The sequence below is a fragment of the Salvia hispanica genome, chromosome 4, assembly GCF_023119035.1.
Source record: "Salvia hispanica cultivar TCC Black 2014 chromosome 4, UniMelb_Shisp_WGS_1.0, whole genome shotgun sequence".
NCBI classification, from domain to species: Eukaryota; Viridiplantae; Streptophyta; class Magnoliopsida; order Lamiales; family Lamiaceae; genus Salvia; species Salvia hispanica.
In genome coordinates this window covers 32,263,965-32,275,431 of record NC_062968.1, presented here as the reverse complement: position 1 = coordinate 32,275,431, position 11,467 = coordinate 32,263,965, and the positions used below count along the sequence as shown (strand labels likewise).

Sequence of the window (11,467 nt, the reverse complement as noted above, 5' to 3'; positions counted from 1 at the left end):
CAATTACTTTTAAGACAAAGATTAACCTTCTCAAATTTATACATATGGTATCTCAAAATCAAATAAAGAATAATGATTAAACCTTTTTTTTCTAAGATTCCTTTAAAACAGTTGAACATGATATGGAAGTCAATGACATTTCACCCCAAACCATTTGTATGGAGAGTATGTAATTCTGGCAACAAAATATCAAGAATTCAATCACCAACCGATGCTGCTCTCTGCAACTTCAGCTAACCCATGGAATCCCCCCTCTCCCGCATTTGACATTGCTTCGAAATGTAAAACCCGGACAGAAATTAACCAAATCCATGCAAATCTGATCACTACAGGCCATATCCACAACCCTTCTCTCACCTCAAAGATTATTCTCGATTTCGCCTTTTCTCCACACAAACCGAGTCTCGATTTTGCCAGAAATCTTTTCTTCAGTTTCAATTACAGAGACCCATTTCTATGGAACGCAATTATCAAGTCGTACTCGCACGGAGACGAGCCGGAGAGTGCATTCCAGTTGTTTGTGCTAATGCTTGTGAGAGATATATTGCCGGATGAGTATTCCTTCTCGTTGGTGCTAAAATCTTGCTCTAGGTTGAGTTTATTGAGCAGAGGAATCCAGATTCATGGGCTGATGTTGAAACTCGGGTTCGGGTCTGATTTATTCCTGCACAACTGTTTGATTTCCATGTATGTTAAATGTGGGATTGTTCAATTGGGGAGGCAGGTTTTCGATAGGATGTTAAAGGATTCCTTTTCGTACAATCTGATGATTGATGGATATGTGAAGCGCGGGATGGTGAGTTCTGCGAGAGAACTGTTTGATGCAATGCCACCGGAGATGAAAACTTTGGTTTCTTGGAACACTATGATTAGTGGCTACTTGAAAAGGGAGAATGGATTTGAGAGTGCTAAGGAATTGTTTGATAAAATGCCGCAGAGGGACTTGGTTTCTTGGAATCTCTTGATTGATTGCTCCGCGAAGAGTGGAAAGATGGAGATTGCTAGTGACTTGTTTGATCGAATGCCGAAAAGGGATGTTGTGAGCTGGGCTAGTATGATTGATGGCTATGCTAAACTAGGAGATGTGGATGCTGCAAGAGGCTATTTTGATGCCATGCCTCGACGTGATGTGGTTTCCTGCAATGCGATGATGGCTGGTTATGTTAGTAATGGATGCTATGATGAGGCACTAAAACTGTTCGGTGACATGTTAGGGAGGGCTTCTGATTTGGCTCCGGATAGTGTTACTCTGTTGGCTGCTCTTTCAGCAGCAACACAGTTGGGCTGCATCGATCAAGGCATGGCAATTCAAGGATACATGGAGGAAAATGGGTTCACCACGTGTGGAAAACTAGGTGTTGCTTTAGTTGACATGTATGCAAAGTGTGGGAGCATAGAGCAAGCCATTGATGTGTTTGAGGGCATCCAAGAGAAAACCATTGATCATTGGAATGCCATGATTGGTGGCTTGGCCATTCACGGGCTAGGCGATTTAGCTTTTGACTTATTCATTGAGATGGAGAGGCTCTCTCTCGAACCAGATGACATTACATTCGTTGCAGTTCTCCATGCTTGTGGTCATTCCGGGATGATGAAGGAAGGCATGATTTGCTTCGAGGTTATGAGACGACTGCACAAGATGGTGCCGAAGGTGCAGCACTACGGCTGTATGGTCGACATACTTAGCCGAGCGGGGCACATAGAAGAGGCTGCAAAGTTTGTGGAGCAAATGCCTATTCAGCCAAATGATGTGGTTTTGAGGACTTTGCTAAGCGCTTGTTCAACTTATGAGAACTTGGACATTGGGGAGCCCCTTGCCAAGCATCTGATCAGGCTAGATTCAAACGATGCAAGTTCATACGTGCTTTTGTCGAATATGTATGCTCATTTTGGGCTTTGGGACTTTGTTAGAAAGGTTAGAACATTGATGAAACAGAGGGAGGTAAACAAGGTTCCTGGCTGCAGCTGGCTCGAGCTCGAGGGCACGATGCACGAGTTCTTCGTTGGTAGCACATTTGATCACAAGGCAATCGGTCTTGAATTAGATGGTAGCTCCTCTGCAATAAGCATGGACAGAGCCAGATTGAGTTGATGGTATGTTTCTTGTATATTCATGTAACATTTCAATAATACTAGTTTGTAAATTGGCATGTTAATATTTAAACAGCAAATTTTAGAGAATCTCTTTACTGTAGACATCTGTTGGTTGGGGTCTCTTATTGGGGAGATTGATCTTTTTAAATCTGCAGTGTGCCATCTATTTTTATTCTAAAAGCAATGAAAAAGCGTGCCAAGCTGAGAGTAAAATATACAATAGGACAAACTCACAAGAAACAAAGACAAAAATGCAGAGACACTACTATGATAATGGGTCACCTTGGATTCCATTTCTTGACATTGTTTAAAACACAACCTATCTCACCACCTAAATCATGCCATGTTTAGTAGCTCAAACTCTTCTTTCCTTGAAATAACTCAATAGCCTTTCAACTTGAAGTCTTGAAATCAAAATTAGACTGCAAATGATATTTGATTCACAATTAAGAGGCAATTAGTTGCATTAGCTAATCTTACAAGAGTAAGATGAGTAAAAAAAAGTAGAGAACAATAAGATCAGTGATGCAAGTTAACTAAACTGGTTTAGATACATCTCATGTGAGACGCAACACAAGCAGTTGCAGACTCGGCCACTAGTCGAATTTAGTAGATTTATACCACACTCAGCAAGAGCTCGAAGGGATGTCGTTTAGCTCTTGCATCACGGCTCCAATGTCAGGCCTGTGGTTGGGAGACTCGTGGGTGCAGAGAAGAGCGACTTCCCCTAGCCTGGCGGCCTCGGACTCTTTAAACTTTCCTGCAAGATTTGCATCGATGAAATCTTCAAATCTTGAGATCTCTGCCCCGTGGCAGTTCAGCTGCGTGATTCTACTTTTGCCGGACAGGATTTGGAATATGATCATCCCAAAGGCGTATACATCACTCTTCTCAGTGAACCTCCCTGTGGTGGTGTACTCCGGAGCAAGATACCCCATTGCAGCACTACCCTTGAGAGTCGAGAACACTATGTCGTCTGCCAACAGCTTGTGAAGGCCGGAGTCTGAGAGCAATGGGTTGTAGTGTTGGTCGATCAGCACCTTCTCCGCTGATATGTTGCTGTGCACCAATGTAGGTTTGTTATTCTGGTTTTTGTGCAAGTACTCAATGCCTGCAGATATCAATAACATCATCTTCAACAACGCGACACTCGATGATTAATCGAAGCATAGTATGCAAATATAGCAAGAAACAAGTTCAAGGTAAACTGACTGACCTTTGGCAATTCCTTTGATTATATATTTCCTGGTTGGCCAATCAAGAGCCTTCCCTGTAGTCGTGTTGAAGTAATGCAGCAAGCTCCCATTTGACACATAGTCATACACGAGGAAGCACTCTCCTCTGCCCTTGGAGCAGCAGAAGCCTCTTAATCTCAAGAGGTTCTCGTGTTTCAGCGAGGTAAGCAGCTTTAGTCCCTTGAGAAACTCGGCTTCATCAGACTTGCAGCTTATCTTCGAGATGCACTTGATTGCAACTGTCGATCCATCCCTCAGTGTCCCCTTGTAGACAGCCGAGAAGCTGCTCTTTCCCAGCAAGTTCATCTCCGAGAAGTGTTGTGTCGCAGACTCAACTTCGTCCAGGTTGAACATATAGCTCTCGAGCATCTCCTGCGAGAAGCTGCTCATATCTTGGTGCTTCGCCAGAGGATCCCAACCGTTTGAATAATCCAGGCTCATGAGAGGCGAGCCACTTCTCATGCAAACCTCCTTCACCTGGTCAGTGCTCAAACGAGCAACACCAGAATCAAATGCACTTCCGATTATCTGCTTCTGCCTGCGATACCATGAAAATGAGAACAGCCCCGCCACAGCAATGGCAACAATGAGACAAACCACTCCAACCACAGCAGCAGATTGAGATTTCCTCGACTGATGCCCTCCGTTGTGTTGGACATTGGCTGATTCTGGGATGTCCTTCGAAGGTAGATGACTCGAGGCAGCTCCAAAAGGCTCCGGCTGATTGGAGTTTTGAGCAGAAGCAGTGCAGATTCCAAGAGAAGGAAAACTGATCCCACACAATTGTGCATTGTTTGCATACTGGAAACCTTCATCCAGTCTCTTCAAGGCTGAGATTTGTTACACCACAAAAACAGATTGATAATGTTATGAAATCGAAAACAAGAAAGATAATGGCACGAAGGAATGGTTGGTTACCTAGAGGCACATTGCCAGAGAGAGTATTGTTTCGGATGTCAAGAACTTTGAGCAAGGGCAGAACAGCCACTTTCAGCGGGATCGAACCAAAGAGGCTATTGAAACTCAAGTCCAACCTATTTAACATCGTCAGATCCCCCAAACTGGCAGGAATTGCACCACTCAACTGGTTGGACTGTAGAGCTAGAACACTGAGTTTCTTCAGAGAGCCAAGCCGTGTTGGAATACTGCCAGTTAACTTGTTATAACAGAGTTGCAACACTGCAAGAAGTAGAGAAACCACCATCAATGAGTAAGTTCATTATTCTTCATCACTCCCTATTAGATGTTTGATAATTGGTTCAGATCCCCCCTCCCCCACAGAGAATAGCACAAATCTATTGCAAAGATGCAATAAAACTTATGTGAAGCAAATGCCAATGCATATTCATGTTTTGAAACACAAGTATATAACTGAAAGATAAATCTGAAGCAAAGTTATACTACGTAGTAACTTTTTAGCTTTCTTGGTGCATTAGAAAGAAATGGCGGTCAACAACTTCCGATCAAATCATGTTTTACTTTTCTTTAACCATTACTATTAACAGTGTCCTATTTTCTAGAACAAAATCACATCTTTCTTCCAAGCTCAAACCCTCATCTCACCACCAATAAGGTGATAAAATGCAAGAAAAATGGATTCTTCTTAATATTTGTAGTTTCCACTGAGGTTTTATAATCGTGAAGTACAAGAGAAAACTGACCTTGAAGATTAGACATATCACCAATCTGAGGAGGAATATCACCAGAGAGATCATTGACATTGAGGTACAGATCTGAGAGGTTGGTCAAATTAGCAAGTTCAGTAGGTACAACCCCATGAAGCTTGTTGAAGTGCAGGTACAAGCCAATCAAACTCTTGAGTTGACCAATCTCAGGTGGGATTGTTCCAGATAGCCCTCTTCCTTGCAAGGTGATGTTGACCACTTGGCCATGTTTATTGCAGGCAACCCCTTCAAAAGAGGCATTGCTGCATGGGTCAGTAGCATTGGGTGACCATGATGACAGAATGAGGCCTTGAGGGTCTAGTGCAGATTTGATGGTCATGAGGAGAGAGAGAGGGGTGGTTGTTGTTGTTGTTGAGGGTTGAGAGAGAGAGTGGAATGGTAGGAGCAGTGTGAGGAAGAGTGTGAAAAGGGGGAGGAAAGCCATTTTTGGGCTTCCAAGCAAAATGTGTAGTGGGAAAGTTAGTTTGGAAGAAAGCTAAGCTCTGTGACCTGTGTTGTTTGCTAAACCAAAGTAGTGAGCAATGCTAAACCAAAGTAGTGAGCAAAGTTCGCTTTTTTATGAATTGGGGATTTTGCTAAAGTTTGCTTCTTTTTGGTGGAAACAAATGGAGTTGCAGAGGTCTCGCCCTCCCTCTCCTCTCCTCTCCTCTCGCCTTGGGGTTGAAGAAGTGGAGTGGGCAGAGATACTTGTCGGTGTTTACTGTTGGGACAAATTTGAATTTGCGGTGACCGGGAAGACCGGTAGCACTCACACTTGACTTGTATTTTTACTGTGATCTACTCCTACTTGTACTACAGTACTTACATGTTTATTTTTTCGTTGAATGGAATTGGGAGAAATTAATATGGACACTTTTGTACTCCAAATGCCCCACTTTGATAATTTCTTTTCCTCTTTACTATCTCACGAGTCACATCACGATTGATATAATCCGCTAATTAAATAAAAACAAGGAAACAAACAATTACTACTTGATTAAAATTCATACTCCTACAAAATCTCCTTTTCCTTTGAAATTCTAGTTTTATTTTTTTATTTAGTTCAGTTTGATTATTGTTAATGCAAAATTCAATAAAATGTTGAGATATATGGATTTGTCTGACATCTATAATTAAATTCCGATGTCCAGTCTAATTTACGATTAATACATATACCATGTCACAGTAGGGCGTTTGAAAAATGTCCATGAATATCAAAGTGGTTTCTTTTTATTTTGACCAAAAATTATTTGAGTTTTTAATTACTCCTAGCTGTGTTGAGAGAAACATGTAGCGTAAGATTCTGCAAATTTATTTCGGATATCTTTCGTATTATTTGAATCTTGTAGGGTGTAGCTATTCAAGAAAGGCGATAAATGTGCGTTTCATTATTCATGTATACAATTCCTTGTTCATCACCAACTAACCTCAAATGGTATGCCATTAATTTCTAGGATTCTCATATTCATAGACATTTTGAGAAAATATCATGTAGGAGTACTATATATCTCTATATAATGGGAAGATATTTTTTTGAACATGATAATTTAGAAAATTGAAAATAAAATAGAATACATGGTGACATTAGATAAGAATATATATGGTAGTGATAAAATAAACTATAAATATTGTACAAACTCCAAATTATAATCTGGATTGTTAGAAAATATTAACATATGATAAAATAACAGCAAAAAAAATGTCAACACAACATCAACCGTTGAAATTGTATTGATATTTTTTGTTGCTATTAGTATTATGTTATCTGTTGATATTTTCTAACTGTTCAAATTATAATTTGAAATTTGTACAATATTTAGAATTTGCATTTGATTATGTAAGACACCAAAAATCACCCTAGAAGGAAAAAGTAATTTTTCCGGTGCGAGAAATGTTGAAATTGGAATTTTCATTGGTCATCTCAAAGTTATCAATGAAATTAATTAAAATAAATAATTGTAAATATATATATGACCAAAACAGTATTAGAAATTAATATGATAAGAACAATGTGGGTGAAACTATGGAAGAAATCGAACTTAAATCGGTGTATGCATAGAGAGTCTATTGTAAGGGCATTTTTTTGTCTTTTCACTTCAAAGAACTTAAACACCTTCTAGAAGTGCATGCCATGGATGATTTGTCTTCAATTTAGTTGTTGAGTGTGGATGTGAATAATGGTAGGAATAGTGAAGAATAATCTAGAATAGTTAAAAATGATTTACATGGCGCCACTTGGCACTTTGTTATTTAATAAAATAAAAAAAATAATACCTAAAGCCTAGTATAAATTGCTTTCCAACTCCATTCCCCTAATTTCTTAATCACTAATGGACCGGCTATTGTTGGATATTTTAGTGTAATTGGATTAACTTAATTGATCGATATTGTCATAACGATACATCATATAAGTATGGAGGGTGCGGAGTGCACACTTATTTGAATTCGTTATGATGTTAGGGGCGAAGCCCCTGAACAGATGAACGGGGGTCCGGGGGCAGCGCCCCCAGATAGCGGGGTCCAAGGGGCAGAGCCCCTGGCTGGGAAATTGCTGTATAAGAAATTCATCCGAAAATGTAATTTCGGAAAAGTAAAAGGACCAATTTGCAATTTCGAAAACCTTTAAAATTCTGTTATTTTCGGTTAGGAAATGAACAGACGCGTCTGTTCATGTTTATAAACCGATCCGATCGTTATTTATGGTTCTGATCATCTTCAACAATTGGAATTCGAAAAAGTTCAAAACAATCTTCTGAATTTTATCCGATCGAATAGTTTGGTAGAACCGCCAAATTGATTTGATCTGAAAGTGTTTATCACGACTTTCAGATATCCGTTTTTGTGTTCTATATATTGAATTTCCCCAACAGCTATGGCGGTGGAGACTCCATGCTTTATTTTCTTCAAATTTCTTAGACTTAGTCGTTCAATCGTCAAGTAATCCGTAACCGGATAGGAAAAAGATCAGCGAAAGAATAAACGACTAATAGAAGGTATGGAAATAAACGCCGTCCAAATAGCATGCTCAGCACTTAAATGGCCTAATTCTCTTATGTGCTTTAATGTGATTATTATGTGACATATTGTCTTGGTAAATTATGAGTAATTATGTGATAAAAGACTTATGAAGTTTAATATGAGAATATGATGAACTGTTGAATGAGTTGGTAATGAAATATGCAAAGGGAAGAATCGATTGTGACTGTAGATAAATGTGGAAATGAGCATTGAGGTGAATATGATAAATTATTTATGCTGATGAGATGTATACAAATATGATTACATGTGTGATGATGTCTGATCTATGTATCTGTGATAAGGTCTGATTTGTCTGTATGTGTTATGTTGGATATAAGTAGGGGTGTCAAAATGGATAACGGGTATTGGATACCCGATATCCGAACCCGAAAATGTCGGATAATTGGATACCCGAAAGCCGATTTTTCGGGTATCGGATTGGGATCGGATAGTAAGAATTTTGGATGATCGGGTATCGGGTAATCCGATACCCGATCGGATATACCCGAAATACCCGATTTATTTTTTAAAATTAATAAATTATATTTTTATTATAAGTAAATGTAATTTAATTTCTTAATTATCTTTTAGTTAATACTTATTAGCGTATAAGTAAGATATTAGTGATTTAGATTTTAGGGTATACACTAAAATTCGCAGCGCCTCTCCTGCTCCCTCGCTGCAATTCCCTCTACCGCCGCTCTCCACCACCGTTCTCCACTTCTCCCTCTCCTCTTCTTCACAACACCTTCTTCTCCTCGCTGCAATTCCCTTTACCGCCACTTTCCATTTTAAGGTATTACTTTATTGTTTACTGAATTGAAATATTATAAAATATGTGTAATTTTTGTTTACTGAATTGAAATATTAAAAAATGTTTGTTAACTTCTGTAATATATAGAATTGGCTGCATGGTTCATTGAAATATATTTGTTTTTTTTTAAAGCAGCGAGCATATATATTAAAATAAAGTAGTGACACAAATTTTTATATATGGCAGTACACTTTTCATATAAAATAAATTCTAAAAAGTTTGTAGTTAATTAAAAAAAAATCACAATCACAATTGGGACTGGATACCCGATTTTTCGGGACTGGATACCCGAGTCGGGTATTCGGGTATCCGAAATAAAATTCGGATCGGGTATCGGGTATGGGATTTTGGGAATTTCGGGATCGGGTAGCCAAAAATTTCGGATCAGGTATCCGCGGGTACCCGATTTGACAGGCCTAGATATAAGTATTGATATGAAAATAAGTGTATTTGATTGTGTTTACGCCCCGTGCTTGAGTGTATTCTGTGGGTACAATTGGCATGCCATAGGACAGCAGCAGCACTGCATTATCTGGGATCACTCGTCTTCTGGATACCGAAGCGAGGATCGTTCTGCTCTGTCTGATATCTAATATCTGATTATCTGTCTGGACCCAAAATGGGTGGTTTGTGCGGAGTCCTCTTGAGGACAAAATCCGCGTCTGCATCTGATTCTGAGATTCTGATTCTGGATTCTGATTCTATTTCTGATCTGGTCCGTGTACTTGTCCGTCACTAAGCACTTAATGGGGCTATATGTGTTTGATTATGTGAAATATTGGTGATCTATATACGTGTTAGTGTATGAATAATAATTGGTGATATGCATTTTACTTTGTATTCTATCATATTGGTTTACGAAGTGATACATGATTATAAATCTGGTGAATTCCATGAGATAGATAATGATGACGGTTGATATGTTCTAGTTGATATTACTCATTGTTGATATCCTAAATTATGTTTGAAACTAATGAAATGATAATAATGTAATAGAGGTGGTAATAATTGGTGAATAAAACAATAATAAGAATTGTTAGAATTTTAAGTTGTATGATTATTACTTGAAGAGAATTTGGCTAAAGTGTTGAGTGTGCTACAGGTTAGTTGGAAATGGAGGGTACCAGTCGATGTTGGTTCATGTCTGTTTCAGCGCTGCATCCTTTGGCGGGTCACTAAGATTAGTTAGTAATAGATGTTTCAAATTGTTAGTAGTGACATATTAGCACTAGATATTATGCGAAGTTACTTCCGCTGTAATTATAAAAATAATTATTGATTTAAAGATTTGGATTTGAATGATTCAGAAAATGAAAATTTTAAATTGTCATACTTTACGGTACCGGAATTGTGACATCGCTTACTCGACTGGCGGACGATCGGATTGGGGGTGTTACATATTACATTCATATCTACGTACCTAAAAATATGTACAAATAATTTTGTAAGCACGAGGAGATGTCAATAGTCTGAATTTAAAAACATAGTACTGAAATTATTGTTAATTCAAAGTATATTTGAGTCCATAAAAATGAATATCATTATCATATGATAATAATCAATCATGTTGGATTTTATTTAGTTGATGAAAGTGATGTTTTTGAGCCTTTTAATTATTCTTCCCAAGGTAAAAAGTGGAGTAACCTGTAACCCTCTAGCCAAAAACACGAGATATCTTAGTAATCACATTCACATCCATCTAAGTCTAAACAACGTTTAACTCAACCATGGATCTCACGCCTTATTTTTTAATCATTATTCATTAGATGTGAATAAAAAAAATACGAATTTTATTTATATTAAAAAAATAATTTTTATGTCCTAGAAAATACTATATGTCGTATATGAGTACATACTTCATTCATCCTACTACAAACGAGGTGTTTCTTTTGAGTACATGATTTTAATAAATACTAGTACTCCGTATTTAGAGAGTTAGGTAAAGAGAAAATAAAGTATAAGAAATCAATAAATGTCACAAATGATAAGACGGGATGGAATACTTTTTTTTTATTTGCCACAAAAGACATTACATTTTTATTTAAAAAAAATATAATTCTAGACTCAAGTACTTTTTATCTCCCTTCATTATTTCTCAAATTATATTTGTTCTCTCTATATCTCCCGTCAAATACTTTGTCTTATCTACCTATACTAAGTAATATCTCCTGCAATGCCCATACACTAGGTCATGCACCTTGTTCCTCCATTGTTTATGTCCTAATAATTCGGGCCTCCTTAAATATGTTAACCTTGTTGACAAGTCATATATAAAATATATGTAGTACTCCTACTATATTAAGCTCGTGAACATGTAGGTAAAATATAAAATATTAATTATAACTCGATACAAATGTTGAATGTGATAACACATATTCATTCTCACGTACACATCAAAATATAAATGTGGTAGTGACATTTTTCAACAAACAGCTAGACAACAAATAAAGAGATCCAAAATGCGAAATAAAGATCCACAACAAACTATTTTATTAATATCGACAAAAGCACTGATTGGCTAATTTTCTTGCAAGTATATAATATCATTTAAAAATATGTCGTATTGTTAATAATACAACATATATAATGTTATTTACACGATTATAACAGACAACATGATTCAATTCCAATCTATATATTAA

The 11,467-nt window shown here is 37.7% G+C and overlaps 2 protein-coding genes and 1 long non-coding RNA gene across 3 annotated transcripts; 2 read left to right on the top strand and 1 right to left on the bottom strand.

Annotated features, from left to right (window-relative positions):
• The first annotated feature begins 144 nt into the window (after positions 1-144).
• LOC125217967 (pentatricopeptide repeat-containing protein At2g45350, chloroplastic) lies at positions 145-2,196 on the top strand. Its single transcript, XM_048119549.1, has one exon. The coding sequence runs from the start codon at positions 212-214 to the stop codon at positions 2,090-2,092; it is 1,881 nt and encodes a 626-aa protein (XP_047975506.1). The 5' UTR covers positions 145-211; the 3' UTR covers positions 2,093-2,196.
• Positions 2,197-2,484: 288 nt separating this feature from the next.
• LOC125217940 (LRR receptor-like serine/threonine-protein kinase GSO1) lies at positions 2,485-5,438 on the bottom strand. Its single transcript, XM_048119524.1, has 4 exons — positions 4,991-5,438; positions 4,248-4,508; positions 3,311-4,159; positions 2,485-3,205 (listed from the first exon to the last, which is right to left on the bottom strand). The coding sequence occupies exons 1-4, from the start codon at positions 5,436-5,438 to the stop codon at positions 2,721-2,723; spliced, it is 2,043 nt and encodes a 680-aa protein (XP_047975481.1). The 3' UTR covers positions 2,485-2,720.
• On the top strand, positions 5,034-5,839 carry LOC125217942. The gene is made up of 2 exons (XR_007175842.1): positions 5,034-5,126; positions 5,233-5,839. It is a non-coding gene; the product is annotated as an uncharacterized LOC125217942 (long non-coding RNA).
• Positions 5,840-11,467: the final 5,628 nt, after the last annotated feature.

Coding starts and splice junctions, on each gene's coding strand:
- LOC125217967 (XM_048119549.1), top strand. CDS start 212: ATGCTGCTCTCTGCAACTTCAGCTAACCCATGGAATCCCCCCTCTCCC.
- LOC125217940 (XM_048119524.1), bottom strand. CDS start 5,438: ATGGCTTTCCTCCCCCTTTTCACACTCTTCCTCACACTGCTCCTACCA. Junction 4,160..4,247: donor CTCTGGCAATGTGCCTCTAG/GTAACCAACCAT, acceptor AACAAATCTCAG/CCTTGAAGAGACTGGATGAA. Junction 3,206..3,310: donor AATCAAAGGAATTGCCAAAG/GTCAGTCAGTTT, acceptor TGATATCTGCAG/GCATTGAGTACTTGCACAAA.